The following is a 22,005-nucleotide window of genomic DNA, read 5'->3' on the forward strand; positions in this document are numbered from 1 at the left end:
CAAGCACAACTGCAAGAGACTTCTAATCAAATAGAATTACACAGAAAAATGTTTGAGGTTGAACACTTGATATACATTCAGTGGTGTTCACAATACAAATCAGATACAGACTCTTAAGACTCTAGAATTTCTAAGATATGAACTTTGAAACAGAAATTCTAAGTGAACTTTGAATGCAGAACAATTTCAGCAGAGTTTTGGCACTTGTAAATTGTTGTTGAGTCTGATACAAAACTCTAAGTCTTCACTCCTTTATATAGAGGTGTGAAAGAGACGTTGTGAAATTGCTAGCACATCAAAAAGAGTCGTTTGAAGCTTTGATCAATCACCAATGATCTTTTGCCTGATATGGTAGTTGTCCTATGAAGGATCAATTTCAAATCCATTCCTATTGTGAAGGGACAACGTTGCAGGCAGAGCTGTATTTCAGAGCTGTTTTCTTGTCTTGTAGCAGAGACAATGCAGAGTAATGGAGGTAGTGGTTGTACACTTCGTACAATTGTACTTTGTCAACGCTTTTTGAAGATAAGCATCCAATGCCTTCAAATCCTTTCAAAATGACCGTTGCTTCATATTCCCAGTCTTCTGCAATGCTTAGACGAGTTCAAATCCATTGAACAACTATTGAAACTTTAAGTCTTGCATCTTCAGATGAACTTCAGCTTCTGGTGATTTTCAGCTTCTGATGAGGTTGCTTCTGATGAACTTGCTTCTGATGACGTCATCACTTCAGGAGCGCTTTGTCTTCATGAGCACTTTTATTCAGACGCTTTAAGCTTCCTTTTTGTTGATTTCTTAGCTCTCTTTTGTTCATCCAGAACCTATTTAAGATGTCAAATTTTGTCTATGGTCCTGTACACTTGAACAAATATTAGCTAGTCCAATTGACAATTTTTAATACCTTGTTATCATCAAAACACTCAAAGGTTTATTGTTTAAACACATTTTGTTCCAACAGAAGTATCAAAGACACGACCTCTGCTAGGTTGATAACCTACCTTTCCACTATGACTTGACAATTAATAGCAATATTACACATAATATGGTATATATAGAAAACATTGGGTGCCATAGCTCCCATCGGTCTCGAGGAGGATCCTTGACAATTAATAGCAACATTACGCCTAACAATTATTGTACTTGCAAAAGTACAATAATCGTAATTAGGGTTTGTATTGTATTGGTTAGGGGTGGACAGTCGGACGGCTAGGTTCGAAATCGGTTTCAAAACTTGAAACCGTTTAAACCAACAGTTGCTTATTCCTAAACCATTTCCGACCAACTTAAGCATCGATTTAGTCGGTTCGGCTTAAACGGTTAAGCCGGTCAAATGTGCAACTTAGTTTGGTTAATTCGGTTTTGTATACATCAATCCCTGCTTAATATATTTTAAAAATTTAATATAACCAAATTATAAGCTGAAATTTGGATTTTCAATAAAACCAAGAACAATAATTTGGCTATTCATATTAATCTTTATAGCCTGTCAGTTTTCAGTTTAAGTAAAAATCAAGAGCAATTTTATGCCATAATATATTACATAGAACTTGTATGAACCAACACCATTTGTAAATTTGTTCCAAACGTAAATTATATAACTTGTTTGCGTTGACTAACAGCAAACATGCACAACACAGCCAATATTAGTAAATATTACAGTTGTCCAACAGTATCAACAGTATAAGTATTATAATATATTAGAGTCATCCAATATTTGAGTAAAAGATGAAATAAATTCCACTGGCTTTAAAAGCACAGACTGCTTGCAATTGCCGATGCTACAACATGGCGAATCATGGAGAATGTTGTTGTAGTTGATGCTGCACAACAAAGGAATGAATATGACTGTTTAAAACAAAAACCTAAACAACAATATGTTTAATGTTCTAAATTTACAAATATGCATGAATGATATTTGAAAACAAACCTGAACTGCAGCCCTAGAAGTCTATAACAGCCAGTATCCCACTTAAATTGCAGCAACCATTTATGATAAACTGTAAATTAAAATCATATAGTAAATGATAATAATTTCACTAGATTAAAGAAAATTTCATTATAACAAAGAAAGCAAGTTTTATCAGATTACCTGCAAAGGGACATGCCATAGATAATACTTCAAAACTCTTCATTCTCTACGTCTCTAATGGCATAGGCATAGGCATACGTTGATAGCTTCACAACTTAATCCTAATAATAACCAAATTGATGAAATCTCAACTCAAATGAACAAAAATTAACTAGTATAACAATTACAACAGATCCACAAGCAGATTTTTAAAGAATTGATAATAATATAAACAAGCAGCTCAGTTCCACATACAATTGCTTACCAATAATTAAGCATTAATCAGTTTAACAAGCAGCTGAAACAGTTCCATCAACATCAAATCATGTCCACACTCCACAATCATCATGGAGCCAAGCAAATGAAGCATATAACATTCCATATCATTCAAAAGCAGATGCATGTGTTGTGCATTAGTATTGAGTCATATTTGACTCCCAAAATATCCAAAAAAGTCATTCCTGCATGACATTAAATCACTCTTAATTAGTAATACATAAATTAAATACTTTAAGTATGATAAAGTAAGATTAGTTAATAAACAGTATACCATTGAGTGGAATTAAACAGAAGGCCCAGTTGCTGGCGGTGAAACACCAGCAAGACCAACTCCAGAACCACTTAACACTTGTTCAATTTCTACAATGCATTCAAATCAATAAAAGAGAAAAAATTAATTTGTTACTCAATATCAAATACACAATAAATTTATAGACAAGCTACTAAATGACCTCCAACGAAATTCTCTAAAAGCTGATACTCTTCACTCAAATTAAGATCTTTGAAGTCAATGAAAGAAGGTTTTAGCCAATTTTGATAACATATCAAAGCTTCAGCCATTGTCGGACTCAAGGAGCTCCTATATGTGTCTAAAACTCTTCCACTAGTGCTAAATGCGCTTTCAGAAGCAACAGTTGACACCGGTGTGGCCAAACAATCTCTAACCATGGCTGCCAAAACTGGATATCTGACTTCATTTTTCTTCCACCACACAAGAATGTTAAACTTTTCATCATCGTTTTCAGGTGGGTCACTTAAGAACCTCTCAAGGTCATTTTGTTGAACAATGGTTTCCTTTGTTTTCAAATGTTGTTTAAACGCATCTGCCCTTGCACCAAGTGATGGATTTTTAGGAAGGGCAGGTTGTTCAACTAGTGAATTGTTGCTGCTAGATGGCACTTCAGATTTGTACAAATTGTACAATTTGAACAAGTTATCTTTCACACTTTTAGCCCTTTCTTTTGCCAACTCACTACCAACCCCATACAAATCACCAAATGACCACTCAATATATTCAAATTTGTACCTAGGGTCAAATATGACTCCAAAATAAAGCAATTGGTTCATTATCACAACATTTCCCCAATACTTATCATACTTTTCCTTCATATATACTCCCATTGAAGCCACAACAGTATTCAAGTTCATTGCTGCCTTTTGAAGCTCACACAATATAGAAGTTAGGTTGTGAAATACGGTATGCAAAGACACTTGTTGAGAGGATGAAAAAATCATTGTAGCATCATAGAAATTTTTTAAAAAACTAACAAAAGCTCTAACCTTTTCCCAATCACTAGAACTAGGCGGGCCAGCTTTACCAAACCACTCCTTATACCCAACAACCTCCCCCTCTAACTTCTCAATAGCCTCTTGAAAATTTATGGCGGCATCCAACATCAAGTATAATGAATTCCACTTAGTGGGAACATCAAGACAAAGGTGCTTTTTGCATGTTATCCTTGACATTTCTATGCATTCTTTGAATTTTGATGCTCTTTGTGGTGACGATCTAACAAACCTAACAGCATTGCGGATGCTAGAAATAGACAAATCTTGATCCTTTAAGCCGTCCATCACTACCAAGTTCAATATATGTGCCACACGCCTCATATGCAAGTGATCCCCTTCACCCATTAGCCCATTCATGTTCTTAAGTCTTCTCTTTAAATAAGAGACAGCCACATCATTCGCAGAAGCATTGTCCACGGTTATTGTAGACACGTTTCTAATCCCCCACTCCTTCAAAACCTCCTCAACTTGCTTACCAATGGTTTCTCCTTTGTGATTTGGTATAGGGGCGAAACTAATTATTCTTTTTTGATAGTTCCAACTATTGTCAACAAAGTGTGTGGTGATGGCCATGTAACCAAGGTTTTGAATGGACGTCCAACAGTCCGTGGTTAAGGCTACCCTTCTACAATCAGATTTGAAAAATGCCTTCAGTTTCAATTTTTCATTGACATAAAGGTAGAAACAATCGCGGGCAACTGTTCTCCTTGAAGGAGGGGTCATTAGTGGTTGTAATTTTTTACATAATTGCTTGAACCCCTCACCTTCTACCACTCTAAAAGCATGTTCGTCAAGGATAACAAAGTTGGTTACGGCATCCCTACAATCTTTTGCATTGTACCTTTGGCTAGCTGAAAGTAGAAAACCACCCTTCCCATTTATAAGATTTGTTTGCCTAGGGTCTTTTAGCATGTTCTCTGGTTTCTTAAGGCAGACTCTAGAGTGTGCTAACATGCTGGATGTCCCATTTAATTTAGAATCACAATGGTATTTTTTATGGCAGTGTTTACAAGCGGCTGTAGGTTCTGGTTCATTGGGTAAGGGATTAAAATCAAGCCAAACGGGAGAGGTTCTCCTATTACCATTGGCATTAGGTCTCCTACACCTAGTAGTGGGTAAGGGGGGAGCTCAACAACAGCTGAAAAGATTAGTAAAGTAATTCAGATATACATTTAATGTATGCCTCTAATGTAAAAAAATATTTAAACCAGAAAATAAACCATGATAAACCTCTAACGTAAAAAAATATTTAGCAGAAGTTTGAAATTAGAATGAGTATTATGCTAGCAGACTTTGACATGTAATCTTTTGTCATTTATAATCTATGACATGTAAATAATTAGTGTGTTTGGGAAAGACTTATGTTTGCATTAAAAAACAAGGGGGGAAAGACATGTAAATATTTCTAAAAATCATTAGACTTACGGTTGGCTTCAGCTTCAATCACCCCCTCCATAGCTGCAACTCCAGCTGCGCCCTCCATAGCTCCAACTCCAATTGCATCCCCCGTAGCTTCAACTCCAACTACGCCCTCCCTAGCTGCAACTCCAGTTTCCTCCTCCATGACTGATTTTAAGAGGAATTTTTTTTTAGATCAAAACAAAAATATGCATAATGATATTCCTTATACACTAGCATTGCTTATAGAAAATATGCATAATTATGTCACTTCAGAAACCGAAGTACATTTATAGTTTCGACACTTTAGTTAACACGTATAAGCACACAGCAGTTGAACATTAGCACTGTATAGAAATTATATGCACAAAGCATATCCATCTTGTTGGAATCCTGTCATGAATTTGCCTAAAATTAGCTGCCATTCTGTTTCGAATGAATTATAATTATATAATAAAACATCAAGAGAGAAAAAGATCATTAATATGTATAAAAATTATATAATATCCATCTTGTAGCACAAAGCAGTATATACTATGAAGCTGCAACAACTTTTCATAAAATACTTGAATGTTAAAATTAATTTAAATGAGTTAGGCTCGCCATCCCCAACACACTAGCAAAAAAATTAAACAAACTCAGTTTAGCAGTAGAATCTCAACTCAGCAACAAAAAAAAATCCAACCAGCAAGCAACACTTGAAATCTCCAATTAATTATAGTCAGTTGAACACGTATAATTTATTAAACACACACAAAAAAAGAACAAATTATATGCATAGAAATATAATTACTAAACACAACAAAAAAAAAACTAATTTCCAAATTTCCACTCACTGTTATCCAAAATTATAGTATCATTTCCTTCTTCAGCCTCCATGTTTCCAAAAGCCAATGAACCCTAAACATAAACAAGTCAAAAAAATAAAGATATCTGAATCTATCTAATTACAAGATTTACAAAACATAAACTCTAAAACACGGAAGCTTAATCGCCATGCAAAGCACAATTTCGAGATTAATAAATAAATACTATAAAAGCAACATACAAGCGAGCTTAAAATACATAAAATCCAAACATCTATTTACAGGAACAACATTCTCATTCACACGACTGGATCAACCACAAAAACTCACAATTTTTTCACCATAAAAAAAAATCGAAGCATAAAAGGAAAACGAAAAATAAAATTGAAAAATCTAACATCAGTTACGTAAAATCAAAATGAGCCAATGAACCCTAAACATAAACAAGTTAAAAAAAATAAAGATTTAATTAGAAACATATCGGTTATTTAAGGGTGAAAAATATTAATAAAAAAATGTATAAAAATATGAACAAATGTGATTGGATCTTACAAACCTTTCAGAGATCTTAGAAACTTGATTGAGATTCGGATTTATGTGACAAAAAACAAAGTAAGGTTGAAAATTTTGATTAACATAGTTGATTTTTGATTTTTGTTTGAAGTTTTTTGTGGAAAATGGAAGAAAAGGAACGATTTTGTGATCAATGATATGTGATTTGTGGGTTTTTTTGATGATGTTTTGATATGAAGAAAAAATGATTATGTGTGTAGGTAGAAGGAAAAGCAGCCGCAGCAGACAAATGAGAGAACTAGGGTTTCAATGTTCTCACACTAACTATATATATGTGGGCTTATTGGGCTGGATCTTATTAATGATATTATTCTGGGCTATATACCGGTTCGGTTCGGTTTACCGTGGGTTGCAAATTACAAACCGTGACCGACCATGTATAGTCATAGCAAACCATTGAAGCTGAACCGGACTAACCGTTTAACTGACCGACCCGACCCGTTAAGCTTCAGCCCACCCGGTTCGACCGGTTTGGGCCGGTTTTCAAAATCCTGTCCAGCGCTAGTATTGGTCATGCCTTAAGAAAGCTCTCAAGTAGCCCTCTATGGTCCTGATTTATGATTACTAAGGCAGTAAGCAATAGGGGAATTTAAGTATTTAGATCGAGCTCTAGAGGTTTCTAGAAGCTGGCTGAGGCGGTGCCCTGGGAAGGGCGCGCCTTGGACCTCAGAGCCCTTCTAGAGGGCGCTAAGGCTTCTAGGAGGGTCTAAGGGCCCTTCAGAAGGCTCTAAAGGCCCTTAAGGAGGACTTATAGGTCCTTAGGAAGATATTGATGGTCCACAGCCCCCCAAGCACGAGTCTTGGGACAAAGAGAAGTGATTTGTGATATCTTGGCGAGCTGATCATTGAGGTGTTTTTAAAGGCGAGTTCTCGGAGGCATCCGAGGCAGTTTTGAGGCGATTTCCTTGTTTTTTCAAGTGATCAAACGCTTCAAAATGTGTGACCATTTGATGGTAATGACATGTTCGAATATTGGCGTTTTTGCCACGTGTCTCCAATCGTAATGAAGGTGAGCGTATTTTTCAAGGCGACTTTAATTGCTATTCTATAAAAGCGTGATCTCGCGTCATTTCCTTTCCTTCATTTCCTCTTTTTTTTGCCTCTAACCTTTCTGTATTCGCATAAATTTTGCTAGCTGCTTTCTGGATTTTCAATCTCGAGTTCTTTAACTTCTCAGGTTCTTTTACGTTATCCAAAATATCTTAGCTTTTAGTTAGGGATGGTTCTTATTAGGGAGTGTGATGAACGGGTAGAGTGATTTCTCTAACTAACTCCATCGAAAGGGATCAACTAAGGATGGACTATTTAAGACATGCAACACAGCTGACTGGCTCGATTGATTTGGAGGCGTACGAATTAGGGTTTCTCGGTTGTAGGGTTTTGGGGGCTTTGTCCAGCGATAGTGACACTAGTAGTGATAGCTCTGGTAGTGATAGTGATTGTGTGTTTCTATATGCTACCTCAGGAGCATATCATAAGGGGGAAGTTGTCATGAAATCTGTCGTTATACGTCTTCCCCGTCTATTTCTACAAAAGAGGTACTACTTCTGACATATCCTTGTGAGTTCGAGATGGGTAATTTTGCTGAAGAGGTTCTTCGGGAGGAGTCTTTGTATCTAGACGTCTCAGTCGTCAATTTCTTCCATATCAAAATGGATATCTCTGCTACGGTGAATAAGGAAAATGTGGTGGTGACGCCCTGTGAGGTGGGCGAGTGAGTGTTCGATCAACGCCTGGTGGGCGCCTTGGATGAATCCTTTTTTATGTATATGGCAGTGTTGGAAGAATTTGGGGTAACAATTCCCCTTACGGTGTTTGATATGGATATGCTAAAGTTTTTGAATGTGGCGCCTTCGCAGATAAGGCATAACAGCTAGGTGTTCATCTGTGGGTTTAAAAATTTTTGCAAGCGTTAAGCTTGGAGCCTTCTGTCGGCGTCTTTTACCATTTTTATGGAATTAAAGATGTGAATAAATGGACGTGGATTTTGATTAGTGCCCATCCTGGGAAGAATCTTTTCCCTCCTCATGCTTGTAACATCAAGAAGGAATGGTGTGATTCTTTCTCTAGGGTGCAGGGGGTGCCTGAATGCTCAAGTTTGTCGGTGATGGTTGAAGAAAAACCAAAGTATCCTTTGTTCTTGACTAGTTCTCCGGTTGTAGTGATGGGGTATGAATTTAAGAAGATGTCACTTTATGAGCAAGGAATTGTGTGTTTTTTGGATAAGTTCTTACTGATGAACATTCACAAGCTTATGAACCGAGAGGGTGATTCCAAGAGTCTTGATGCTTACTTGCGTGAGTGTTGTTTTGATTTACTTTTACTTTTACTTTTAATGACTGTTGCATTTCTGACCTCTTTTACTTGTGCTTTTGTGGAGACAATGATGCCTTTGTCCGGAGCAGAGAGAAAGAAATACTTGGCTGATTTGAACGCCAAGAAGGCTACGGAGGGGTATTCCGCCAGCGACCCCGCCGACGTTCTCCATAGGAAGTTGAAAGGAAAAGATGCAGCCTCTAAAGCGAATATGATGGTGGGAAGTTCAAAGATGGACGTTGACACTGAGGCGACAGGTGATGGCGTTCTAGATGATCAGGTTGACTCGCAAAAACTTAAGAAGATGAGGATCGGGAAGGGTGAATCGAAGAAGGTGCTTGTTACTAGTGAGAAGGATGATGACAATGTTGAAACTACTTCACTGAATGCCCCGATGGAGGAGTCATTTTGGCATTCAGATTTCAACTTTCGTAGGTGCGGGAGTTGACTGTCGAATTCTTTTCTTAAATGTTGAAGTTTTGTTTGTCAAGTTTCTAATTCGTGAGATATGTCTTTTATTGTATGTACATGGAGGATAAGGTATCATTGGCGAAGGTTGATGTTGATGCTTGCGTCAAAGCCAATTTTAGCGATCTGGTGACAAATGCTGGAGTTTCGGCGCTCTGGGTCCTGTTAATAGGACATGCCATGGAGAAAAAACATGTTGCTTTGGATGAGAAGTACAAAGATGCCTCTGAAGATGTGGAAAAATGGAAACATAAGGCAACGGGTTTGGAGGGCAGGCTGAAGGATGCCTTGGCGGATAAAAAGGTTGCGAAAAAGGCAGTTACCGACTTAAAGGTGGAAAAAGAAGTTGTGGAGCTTGAAAGAGACTCGTGGAAGGAGAAGGCCGCTGGTTTGGAAAGTGATATCGTCAAAGCTCAGGCTGCCATGGAGGAAGGAAAGGGGGAGTTCTCTTTATACTTTGATAATGGGTTCGAGCAAGCAAGGGCGCGCATGTCCTTCATTTTAACCCCCGATGCGAAGTTTGTAAATGAAAACTAATTTTATTGTTTTGTCTTTTTGTTAAATGGATTTGCCTTTTTTTGGGAAGTTTGTAACTTAAACGTATTCTGGTTATTTCCTGGAGAGCCTTTTGGTGATTTGACATGTAATAACATGCTATTTATGCTTCAATATTTTATGTTGACCATTTATGTTTATTTTCGTGTAGTGTAATCACTTATCTTTGTTTCTGAGTGTTGTGTGCCTCGTTTGTAGAAAATGTTCTTCTTTGTTCTTTACTTAATCGTTTTTACTCTTCTTTTGAACGAAGATGACGTAAATTTAGAGCGTTGTTTGTAGTAGTGTTGTTCGTGATTTTGATGAATGTTGGATGTTTCTTTTGTGGGTGAACAAAATTTTATCACGTAAGTCGGTTGTAGCAACTCAAGTTTTTTGTATGGTATGATAAGTCTTATACTTCAAGGTCTTCTAGGTAAGTGTCCTTAATTCATAGTATTGTAGGGTTGATTTAAAATTGTTCAGAGCTCCTTAGGGTTGACAACGCGTTCAGGGCCTCGTAAGGTTGACGCTTTAGTTCAGAGCCTCATAGGGTTGACTTTTAAACTGTTCAGAACCACGTACGGTTGACACTTTATTTCAAAGCCTCATAAGGTTAACTTTTAAACTGTTCAGAGCCTCGTAGGGTTGACGCTTTAGTTCAGATCCACATACGGTTGACTTATAAAACTGTTCAGAGCCTCGTATGGTTGACAGTGCGTTTAGAGCCTCGTGTGGTTGATGTATTTGTAGTTATTCGTATGATTTGCGTGATGAATAGATAAATCAGAGGCGAGAGGAAATTGGAAAATAGGGCTCCTCATTAAAAACCCTGCCCTTGCAGGGGAAATGAGTGCCACCTACCTTTTCTATTAAAAACTAAAATGTCAAAATACTGATAGGCGACATCTGCATGATTTTGTGCTCGCCTTAATCTAATCTATAAAATAACATATATAGAGTTTTCAACTATAGTAGTGATGCAAGTTGACTACGTTCCAAGTCCTTGGAATTGGGCTACTATTCAACTCTTCCAGCTTATAAGCTCCATGTGACAGCTATTCCTTGATTCTGTACGGTCCTTCCCAGTTCGGCATCAACTTTCCAATCATAATAGGGTTGACTATCTGCTTCAAGACTAGATCGCCCTCCTTCATTTCTCAAGAAATAACCTTTGAGTTAAACTGGTGAACAACTCTTTGTTTTGCGGCAAACTCTCGGATGTGAGCATTTTTGCGTATCTCATCGATCATATCTGTAATGCATGTTAGGCATGTCTCATTAGCTTTGATAGAGAACCACTTGTTTAGTAGTAGGAAACTCAAAATGGGAACCATTAAAAATAAAGGGTTAGTGAAATACCTTCTTCAAAGAAGTTTGCATGTCGCCATGTAGGTGTGTTAATTTCAATGGGGAGCATGGCATCATCGCCGTAGACCATAGTAAATGGTGTTTCTTTGGTTGTAGAATGCAGTGTAGTATGGTAAGACCATAATACCTGTTTCTTATTTGAATAAACAGTTACATGTTTAAATATATGTTTTGTGATGAAAGAAACAAGAAGAATGTACATTTGTAGATGCGTTTACAAAAGTAGAAAATAATTGTGGAGTTATCGGGAAGTTTCATGGCGTTTACCTCACGCAGCTGCTCGGCCCAAAGGCCTCTGGCTACTTTTAGCTTTTTCTTTATTTTGTTCAGAATTACCTTGTTGGCGGACTCTACATTTCCGTTTGCCTTGGGGTGGATAATGGAGACGAACATGGTTTGAATCCCTAGATGCTTGCAGAAATCAACAACTGTAGTGCTAGCAAATTGAATTCTGTTGTCGGATACTATCTCTCTGGGTAGCCTGAAATGATAGATGATATTTTTCCAAATAAATATCTTGACTCTTTCTGTTGTGATTTTGGCGACTGCTTCACCTTGACCCACTTTGTGATGTAATCCACGCCCACTATCAAGAATTCTAGTTATCCTGGTGCCAAAGAGAAAGTTCCCACTATGTCTACTGCCCATTTGTAAAAAGGCCAAGGTGAGAATACTGAGGTTAATTTATGTGCTAGGACATGCTTCTTATTGGAGAATCTCTGGCATTTGTAGCATTTCTTAACACACTCAGCGCAGTCTTGTAGCAATGTTGGCCAATAGTATCACGCCCTTAACAACTTGGCTGTCAAGGCTCGCCCGCCAATGTGGCTTCCACGTACACCTTCATGAACTTCTAAAAGGACAAGTCTTGTTTTGTTTTCCCCCAAGCATCTGAGCATGGGCGTTGATTTTCTCATCTTGTATAGCTTACATGCTACCATGGTGAATTTTGATGCTCTTCTTTGTACTAAGGTGTCCTTTAGTTTATTTTTTGGGACAAAAGCTTTAGTTAAGTATTTAATTAGAGGAGTCATCCATCATTCTTCTTCTTCAATAATCATGTCAACCTCGACGGCTTCTGTACTTGGTTCAGATATTACTTCGTGAATTACCGTTCTGTTGTTTCCAGGTTTTTGGTACTGGTGATTTTGGCTAGGAGGTCTGCTCTGGCATTTTGTTCTCTAGGTACAAAGATGGTTTTGAAGAACTTGAAATTGTTTGCCAAGGTTTTAATTCTGGCGAGGTACTTGGCGAGTTGGGTATCCTTTGTTTGTTATTCCCCTGTTATCTGACTTGTCACAAGTTGAGAGTAACTCCGCGCCCTTAGGTTCTCTACGCCCATCTCTTGAGCTAAATGCATTCCTACAATCAGGGCTTCGTACTCTAGCTGATTGTTGATGGCCTTAAATTTGAACCTGAGAGATTGTTCAATGAGCAGATCCCCGGTCCTTCTAAAACAATTCCTGCTCTGCTTCCCTTTAAGTTGGATGATCCATCAATGGATAGAAGCCACACATGATCCATCAATGTGACTTCTACCACGAAATCTGCTAGGGCCTGAGACTTGATGCTTCCTCGGGGTAAGAATTGGATATCATATTCTAATAATTCAATGGACCATGCTACCATTTGCTCGACGAGATCTGTTTTACTTAGAACTTGCTTGATTGGATAGTTGGACTTGACGACGATTCTGTGGCCTTAGAAGTATGGGCGTAACTTTCTAAATGTGATTACGACGGCGAGGGCAAGGCGTTCAATCTTCTGATATCTGAGTTCAACTCTTCGGAAAACTTTGTTGATGAAATATATGGGCTTTTCTCCAAAAACGGAGTCTTGAAATAATACGGAACTCATGGCATTGTCTGATATGGATAAATACAAGAAAAGAATAGCACCTGTTGTTGGGCAATGTAGGATGGGCGGGATGGATAAAAAAGACTTTATCTTGCTGAAGGCATCCTCGCACTCAGGCATCCACTCAAAACTTTCTTCTTTCTTGATAGATGCGAAGAAGGAAAAAGCTATGTCACCTGCGCATGAGAGGAATCTAGATAGGGCTGCTAGTCCTCTTGTCAATTGTTGAACTTCCTTGATATTGGATGGGCTTCTCATGTTTGTAATGGCATGACACTTATCCTAGTTGGCCTCTATATCTCTTCTTGTTAGGAGAAAACCTAGAAAATTTCCCACTTGGACGTCGAAAGTACACTTGGCAGGGTTCAGACGCATGTGGGATTGTCTCACTTGCTGCAGAATCTCCCTCAAGTCTTCTGTGTGACCACCTTCTTCCTTTGTTTTAACTACCAAGTCATCTATGTAGACCTCAAGATTTCTTCTGATCTGCTTTGCGAAGGTCATGTACATGCATCTTTGAAAGATGGCGCCAACATTCTTAAGGCCGAAAGGCATAACTTCATAATGATAGTTTTAGGTATTCATCATGAAAGTAGTTTTTGGAGTGTCTAATGGATCCATTTTAATCTAATTGTAGCCTGAGTAGGCATCCATGAAACTGAGGGTCTTGAATACAGGGCCGTTATCAATGAGATAGTCTATGTTGGGTAGGAGGTATGGATCCTTTGGGCAAGCCATGTTGAGGTTTGTATAGTCTACACACATTCTCCATTTTCCTGAAGCTTTCTTAACTGATAATATATTAGCTAACCATGCTGGATACTTCATTTCACTGATAAAATGTGCATCTTTCAATTTTTTGACTTCTTCATCTACTGCCTTCCTTCTCTCCTCTCCTAGCTTGCGCTTTCTTTGTACTACTGGCTTAACCCCATGATTGATGGCGAGATGACGACATACCACACTTGGATCAATTCCTGGCATATATGATGGCTTCCAGGCGAATAAATCAAACTTATCTCGAAGCAGTGTTGTCATGGCGAGTTCTTCTTCTGGATGCAGTGAGGTACCCATTTCGTGACTTGGTGCAGTTCGTGGCCTATGAGTACTTCTTTGCGGTCTTCAGTGGGCTCAATGCAATCTTGTTGACATTCTTCTCTGGGATCGAGATCGATCCTGTTGACGCTAAGGGGTTTTTCCTCTATGCTTGCTTTCTTTTTTCCTTTTTGTAACCTCAAACTGTTATGATAACACTATTAAAAATTGTCAATTGGACTAGCTAATATTTGTTCAAGTGTACAGAACCATAGTCAAATATTTTACATCATATATGGGTTCTGAAGAACAAAAGAGAGCTTAGAAATCAACAAAAAGGAAGCTTTAAAGCGTCTGAAGAAAAGTGCTCCTGAAGTCAAAAGTGCTCCTGAAGACAAAGCGCTCTTGAAGATGACGTCATCAGAAGTTGAAGTTCATTAGAAGCAAGTTCATCAGAAGCGACTTCATCAGAAGCTGAAAATCACCAGAAGCTGAAGATTCAAGATTTAATACTTCAAAAGTTGTTCAATGGATTCGAAAGTAATACAGAAGACTGGGAATACAAAGCAACGGTCATTTTGAGGATATTTGAAGGCATTGGATGCTTATCTTCAAAAAGCGTTGACAAAGTACAACTGTACGAAGTGTACAACCACTATCTCCATTAGTCTGCAGTGTCCATACTACAAGACAAGAAAACAGCTCTGAAATACAGCTCTGCCTGCAACAATGTTCCTTCACAATGGGAATGGATTTGAAATTGGTTCTTCATAGGACAACAACCATATCAGGCAAAAGATCATTGATGATTGATCAAAGCTTCAAACGACTCTTTTTGATGTGCTGGCAATTTCACAACATCTCTTTCACACCTCTATATAAAGGAGTGAAGACTTAGAGAATGGTATCAGACTCAACTACAATTTACAAGTGCCAAAACTCTGCTAAAATTGTTATGCATTTCAAAGTTCATTTAGAATTTCTGTTTTCAAGTTCATACCTTAGAAATTCTAAAGTCTTAAGAGTCTGTATCTGTTTTATATTGTGAGCACCTCTGATTGTATATCAAGTGTTCAACCTCAAACATTTTTCTTTGTAATCTTGTTTGATTTGAAGTCTCTTGCAGTTGTGCTTGAGCATTAGAAGTCTCTTGATTGTGTTTAGGAGCATAGGAAGTCTCTTGCTTGTGTGCTTGAGCAAATTGAAGTCTCTTGCTAATTGTAGCAGTGAGCAGTTGTAATTTGACATTAAATTTTAGTGAACTCTCCTTGGAAGTGCAAGGGGGACTGGACTACTTCCGGTTTGTGGAAGGAACCAGTATAATTGCTTTGTGTCTTTCTTCCTTCTCTCTTTTTGTTTTTATCCGCTGCATTTACATCCTGAATACCACTTCAGAAGCAGTCTCAATTTGCTTCTGATCAGTGTGGTTTAGCTTAGGAGAAACGAAGAATTTTAAAACACAATTCAACCCCCCTTCTTGTGTTTTTCTCACCTTCAATCGGTATCTAGAGCCTTGGTATGTTGTTTTAACACTTAACAGTGTAACAGAAAAAGATCTGAGAAAAACATGTCTGGTGATACTTCCCGTTCTGGATCTGGCCACAACAACAACAATGTTGTTCCACATGATTATGAGAGCAAGAAATCCAATTTTGGAAAGGTTCCTAAGTTCAATGGAGATCCTGAAGAATTTTCTTGGTGGAAAACCAACTTCTACAGCTATGTCATGGGTTTTGTGACACCCTAAATCCCAAAGCAAATTATTACTATTATTTAATTAAAAATAGAGTTTGATTTGCAGCGGAAAGTGTAAAATAAAAATTGCTCTATTAATATAGGAATTCTTCCACAAGATTTAGGATATCACAAAGACTCAAAAACATAATTCACATTTTACTTCCTTGAAAATCATAATGATATTAACATCGAATCTTTTGTTTTTGAAAAATACTTTCTTTTACATCATATACTTCTACAAAACTAGATAAGTAAGCATATCCCTTTTCCTGTGTCACTATCAGAGCGTTTTTTTGTCCCCAAAATAACAAATGACACAAGACAAGTCTTCATGGAAGGCATGTACTTGACTCCCAGACTCATAACCTATAAAACTACGGTTTCGCAACCGCAGGGCCAAGCCAGCAAACACAAACAACGAAGGGGTGAGTTTCGAGAACATGTAATAGTATAAAATAAATGAGAAGAACACGTAAGCAATTAAGTCAAAGTCGTATCACATCACAAACATAATATTCAGAACCTTGAATAATATATTATATCAACTTAATCAACATTAGTAAAAAGAAACATCATTACAGCATTAGAACCAAAATCTTCACAAACACAATGTCACAGTTCATTTCCAAAATAGTCATAACACATAGTCACCAATAACCATCTTCATAAAAACATCAACAGATAATCACCTTCAAAGTCTCACACAGTCACACTTATTCATCAAATACAAATCATCATCAATTTTTATGTATATGGACTCAGTCCTAAGACCTATATGAATGTGGTACCACACCTACTCATCGTGTTGCCAGAGTTATATTACTGGACTTTTCTCAACATGGTTGCCAGAGATATGTTACTGGACTTTTCTCAACATAGTTGCCAGAGATATGTTACTGGACTTTTCTCCCACATATGCAAGACTTATGCTCTAGACTCTATATGGACACGAACCATTAAATTCCGCAAGTATTACACATATACACTTAATCACATAATCCACATATTAATGCAAGACTGCCCCTAAAATGCACGACTCTAAAGCAAGCACACAAATCATCAACAAACTCATCATCATCATAGATAACATCGTCATCATGAACATACATCGTCATTCACACCACAAATTTTAATCGACATCATTATTCTCATCATCAAGCAATTTTAAGCATCATCATTTACATCATCATTATAATGTATATATCGTACATCTCATCTTCCATAATATATTATAGATAAGTCATTAACCACACCATTATACATAAATATATTCACTCCTCTTCATTTAATTCCTTATTGTACTACTCACATCTTTCTTTAAATTGTCTACAGCACCTTTAAACTTTTTCTTGCATTGATTTCATCATGGATTTAAGGAACTATTCCTATGACACCTAATTAGACTCCTCTCGTTTAATTTTATTAATTTAGGACCTTATTATACATCTTAGGAACATATTATCTAGCAGGATCACCATTTCACTATCATTAATCAAAATTCACCCAATTCCTATAAGATTAAAAGAGAATCATGTGTAGCAAAATTAGCTGAGCTAGACAGCAAAGATTCATCCGTAAAATAAAGTGTCATTACAGCTAGTCAATGTTGCAATTATAGCATCATTATATTTCACATCAACCTATTTTCCCTCCATGGCATATATGGCTACAAAATGATTTTAATTCTTAGTCCAGGCGCTGATCAATATTAAATTTAAAAGCGCTGATCAATATTAAATTTAAAAATGAACCTATGTTCTTTACTAAAATGTGACATGCTATACTTATAAGAAGCTGCCCTGTGCAATTATAGAATCAGATTTCTACATGTTACTCTAAAACTAGTAGCTACCTGCAGTATAAATTTAACATAGTAATGTCCAAGGGAACCAACATTAATCTAAACTAATAGGATCATAAATCACTTCACTCCTATAATTTCAACAGACTATACGTCCTAAATAATTAGCGGGGACCTAACTTCATCAATATTAAAATTATGCCCAGTTCTCACGTAACCTTTTCCATTAACTAAGACTCACTATCAATCTCTTAAATTTCATCACCTAAAATTACCCAAAACCACAAGATTTAGTACCTACACCACACTAGGGAGTTCATCTATTACAGTCAACATCCAATCTAAAAGTTTCATCTATAAATCCCACTATCAATCACGTATCAAATCTTTATATATAATCCAAAGGTACATAATGCATAACCCTAACCCTAAAAATTTGGCGCCCTCCCTCTTACAAATTTGAATTTCAAATTCCCTTCAACTTATTGTTTGCATCGGAAATAACATAAATCATTTTGTCTCCCACGTTACTTTTTCTTCATTTTCCAACAAAGCAGAATTTTTCTCTGTCATCTATTCAAGTCCATCTTTTATTTACCGTTCCATCAGTCTTTCTCTGATTTTTCTTCATCTCTCTTCTTCCTTCCTCATCCCCTCCTTTCTGGATCATCTCCTCACTGAATGCCCGCCACCATTTACTCCTCTAATTTATCCCTCGCCTGCGTCAAGTCTTGCTTGCTGTTGATTAGGTTCCGCCGGTTGGATTGTAAGTCTTAAAACTCATTCTGTTGTGCGCATAGCTCTATCTTTCTCCAGAAACTTGGTGGAATTTCGAACAATCAAAATTCGGCGAAATTGAAATGATTTGAGTGTGAGAATTAGATCTATATCTTTCTTTCACTCAATTTAGTAGGGTTGATTTTAATTAGAGATGATATTTTTACTTGGTTTAATTTGAATTTTATTGTTTTTGATTCATGGGTTTTAACATTTCAAGTGTTGATTAATTTTTTTAGCTCATAATTTCATCCATATGATTTTTAATTGATTTTTGAAACTTGGTTTTTTGAAGATATTATTTTTACTTTGTTTTAGTTGAATTTCATTAGTTTTGATTCATGAGTTTTGAGTGTCGATAATTTTTTCTGTCCATTCAGACATTTATATGATTTACTGGTGTTTTATGTTATGAAGTTAGGTTCTACATGTATTGTGTGTCAATGTTAATATAGTTGTTGATTGGTCAAACTGATTTCTCGAAAAGATGAAGCTTGGTTCTCCCCCAATTTTTTATAGTTTGATGTTGATTATGTTGTATTGTTATGTTATATAGTTGGGCTGATGTTGATTATATAGGGTCGAACTGATTTTACCAAAAACTAGAATCTTGGTTCTCCTTCAATTTTATTTGATGTTCTGATGTTGATCATGATATGCTATGTTACAAAGTTGTTGATTGGTTGAACTGATTTTATGAAAAGTGAATTTTTTTATCTGATTATTTTTTTGATTATTTTTTGATGTTCTGATGTAGGTTTTTTTATTGGGCTATTTTCACTTTGATACAGGCAAGAGGCAGACTGAGGAAGAAGTCAAGGCAGTGAGTACAAAGAAGCAAAAGGTAGAAGAGGTTGCCGCCAAGCAAAAGGCCTTGAAGGTAGTCAAGATATGAGGCAGGGGTATGCGTTTGGTTTGTGTTTTATAGGGTTCTGCTGTTGTTTATAGCTCAATGGTGTCTTATTTAATGTATAGCCTCATTTTTAAGTGGAATGTTACAGATCTATAGGGGGCGCCCCTTTGTGGTTATTTGAAGGTATTTGGTGTTTGTTTTTTCTTGGTTGTTGTTATGGTCATCCGCATATATACAGTTCCGAGTTTGTAATCGTTGTTCTTGGTTTACCGCGGGTTAGTGTGCCATACACAACCTGTCAAGAATAATTTTGCTGATTCAAAAAACAAAAAGTGCAAATAGTCCCACGTGAAGCTTTTGTTTTACTGCCCAACTTATATTCAATTAAGCTTTTGATTGTTTGCTGAGATATGAGGTAACATTTTACAAATATTTTTTTTGGTAAAAGCGTATCAGATAAAGCATGGGATAGTTTTCTCACGGGGACATTCTGGAAGGTGTTGCGTATAAATTTTTCTTTAGCCATTAATATTTATCATTTATTATTTGATACTAGACATCTCCAATGTAAGTATTTTAGGGATATGACTTATAATTGCTTCTTTTCTGTGTATTCATATTGTTCATGTTGCAATCTAGATTAGCTAACGTAGTTGTTACAGGGGCACGAAAGATTGGATTCAAAAGTCAGGTGTAGTGGCCTGGATGTGGCTTTGAGGCTGATCTATTTTGTTGGTTATAAGCGTTATATTTGAAGTACAAGCTTTCATCGCTCCCATATGTTAGTTTTAATTTTCAGCTACTGGTATGTTTTCACTTTTGGGTTAATTCAAGTAGAATTTGAGTTTTTACAATGGTTTGCAAGTCACATTCAACATTCCTCGGCTTTATTTGTGTTTATGATATCTGATGTATCTCAACTGAGTGTTGGTTGGTGGTCTGTTATGGAATGCTTCAGCAGACTATGGAATGAGGTTGGTGGTCTGCTATGGAATGCTTCAGCAGATTATAAATTGGTTTTGAAATTACTCATTTAGTGACATTTTGGGATTGACTTAGTACACTTGGGTTGCATCTTAGGACAGGTTCCATGAGATCAAAGACACCACTATATCATTGAGTTATGAATTAACCAATTGTTGGTTTCTTCTGCTGTCCGGTTCGGCATTGGTGCGGGCTGTGTGTTCAAAGCTTGGGCCTCATGCTGTCTGTTGCCTGCTGCTGTTTCCTGCTGTCTGCTGTTGTTTCAGCAGGTTGCAGTGGCTGCTGCATTGTGTTGTGTCCTTTCTGGTGTGGCCGTGGTGGGTTTTTGGTGTGTTCGGCTTCGGTTTCGTGTTTTGACTGTAGGGGAGGGGATATGGAACTGAAATTTGTTGTTGTTAAGTAGATTTCAGCGTCATAACTCTTCGTTGTTTTCTCTACTGGTGAGGCGTCACCGTTTGGCATTTTGTTTGGTCGATGTTACGCCTATATGCGGCATCTTTGTAGTTTCTTTTCGGCCTCTTGCTAAGAGTGCTGGTTTCAATAATATTTGCCATTTAAAAATGAAAAGATATTTCAATATTTCATTTGAACTTTTCTTTTTTATATTTATAAGTGTTGTTGGATCAAGTCTTCAATTGTTATATTCTGGTAGGTTTTGTTCTGTATTTGTTTTTCTTCTTTCTGATAAGCTGCAATTGCGTAATTTCAACTCCTGAATTTAATTCATTTAATATCCTGTGAAATTTAAATTTTAGGTGCAACTGCCAAGAAGAGTAATTGTTTGTCTGTTCATTTTGATTGGATTTGTGATAGTAAATGAAAGATATCAAATTATGGAGCAGCCATAAAGCAAGACTATTGAAAAGCATTGTTATTTGTAATTTAGAATGGATGCAGCTTAGAAATGGTGGTAATTTAGTATCTCAATTATTTCTCAAAAGAAAAAATAGATCAGAAATGGTAGTAATAATTCCTTCAAAAAAAAGTGGTAGTAATTTAGGATTGAAAAAATTGCAATATCTTGAGTGTTTGTTTATTTTCATTATGATAAGTCTGAGTGTTTGTTTATTTGTAAGAGAGAATGATAGTTTACATAGTGTAACTGTCATTATATGTCACACTTCCAAGGTAAATCAATTTTTACAGATCACAGTTTTTTTCCCTGCTATTTTTGGTTAAACTCATATAGCTTATCTTCAACAAATAATAACTACTCTTATATTTTTCTGTTTTTTGTCACAGATTATTTTTGTTGTACGTGTCTGATTGGATGCAGAGAAGGTTAGCAAGATTCATGGGAAATGAAAAAATGAAGATTGAAAACAAGATGCTAAGGAAAGTTAAAGCTATATAAGAGTAGTTATGTGAAGATATAGAAATTGCAAATAAAAAAAAACTGTACATTTTCTCAATTGGAATCAGAAACATTTTATTTTATTCTATAATGTTGACGAAAGCAGTTGAAAGCTATCATAGAAATCATGATTTCTCAGCAAAATGTTTATTGATCTAAAATAAATATTTTCTAACTCGAGTATTTAAATTTTAAACTAAAGTAATTTTTTTAGGGAAAAATTTTAAACTAATGTTATTATTAGCGTTCACTTCATAATAAAAATATTTTTAATCTAATATTTTATGAAAAAATAAATAAAGTTTATGTTGATTTATGGAATTTTTATTTTTTGATAGGAAATAGTTGTCATATACATGACCCGTACTGTAATTTTATTACTATCCACTTTATCTGCACCATAAGAACATTATTTTCTGTATTATTTGAATATTTTGTTTCCAATAATCATGACCCGTGCGGCAGCACGGGTGCAAGGTCTAGTTTAACACAACAATCAGAACC

The 22,005-nt window shown here is 36.5% G+C and overlaps 2 protein-coding genes and 1 long non-coding RNA gene across 3 annotated transcripts; 1 reads left to right on the forward strand and 2 right to left on the reverse strand.

Moving 5' to 3' along the window:
* Window positions 1–1,759: 1,759 nt before the first annotated feature.
* LOC146915039 (zinc finger BED domain-containing protein RICESLEEPER 2-like) lies at window positions 1,760–4,591 on the reverse strand. Its single transcript, XM_085717603.1, has 6 exons — window positions 2,800–4,591; window positions 2,619–2,707; window positions 2,334–2,529; window positions 2,090–2,190; window positions 1,928–1,997; window positions 1,760–1,820 (listed from the first exon to the last, which is right to left on the reverse strand). Exons 1-2 carry the CDS (start codon window positions 4,589–4,591, stop codon window positions 2,631–2,633), a joined length of 1,869 nt encoding a protein of 622 aa, XP_085573729.1. The 3' UTR covers window positions 1,760–1,820; window positions 1,928–1,997; window positions 2,090–2,190; window positions 2,334–2,529; window positions 2,619–2,630.
* LOC146915040 (uncharacterized) lies at window positions 4,431–6,702 on the reverse strand. The gene is made up of 4 exons (XM_085717602.1): window positions 6,398–6,702; window positions 5,872–5,935; window positions 5,063–5,203; window positions 4,431–4,775 (listed from the first exon to the last, which is right to left on the reverse strand). Exons 2-4 carry the CDS (start codon window positions 5,912–5,914, stop codon window positions 4,606–4,608), a joined length of 354 nt encoding a protein of 117 aa, XP_085573728.1. The 5' UTR covers window positions 5,915–5,935; window positions 6,398–6,702; the 3' UTR covers window positions 4,431–4,605.
* Window positions 6,703–18,114: 11,412 nt separating this feature from the next.
* LOC146915041 (uncharacterized) lies at window positions 18,115–21,587 on the forward strand. Its single transcript, XR_015013235.1, has 2 exons — window positions 18,115–18,299; window positions 19,102–21,587. It is a non-coding gene; the product is annotated as an uncharacterized LOC146915041 (long non-coding RNA).
* The last annotated feature ends 418 nt before the right edge of the window (window positions 21,588–22,005 follow it).

This window comes from Medicago sativa, chromosome 6 (assembly GCF_051527215.1).
Source record: "Medicago sativa cultivar Bolivia chromosome 6, Bolivia_mono, whole genome shotgun sequence".
Taxonomy (NCBI): domain Eukaryota; kingdom Viridiplantae; phylum Streptophyta; class Magnoliopsida; order Fabales; family Fabaceae; genus Medicago; species Medicago sativa.

What these genes read in the sequence shown, in the direction of transcription:
- LOC146915039 (XM_085717603.1), bottom strand. Translation starts at nt 4,591, where the DNA reads ATGTTAGCACACTCTAGAGTCTGCCTTAAGAAACCAGAGAACATGCTA. An exon ending in TTTAGAGAATTTCGTTGGAG is followed by an intron (nt 2,708 to 2,799) that starts GTCATTTAGTAG and finishes AATGCATTGTAG; the next exon opens with AAATTGAACAAGTGTTAAGT.
- LOC146915040 (XM_085717602.1), bottom strand. Translation starts at nt 5,914, where the DNA reads ATGGAGGCTGAAGAAGGAAATGATACTATAATTTTGGATAACA. An exon ending in TACTATAATTTTGGATAACA is followed by an intron (nt 5,204 to 5,871) that starts GTGAGTGGAAAT and finishes TCTTAAAATCAG; the next exon opens with TCATGGAGGAGGAAACTGGA. An exon ending in GATTGAAGCTGAAGCCAACC is followed by an intron (nt 4,776 to 5,062) that starts GTAAGTCTAATG and finishes TAATCTTTTCAG; the next exon opens with CTGTTGTTGAGCTCCCCCCT.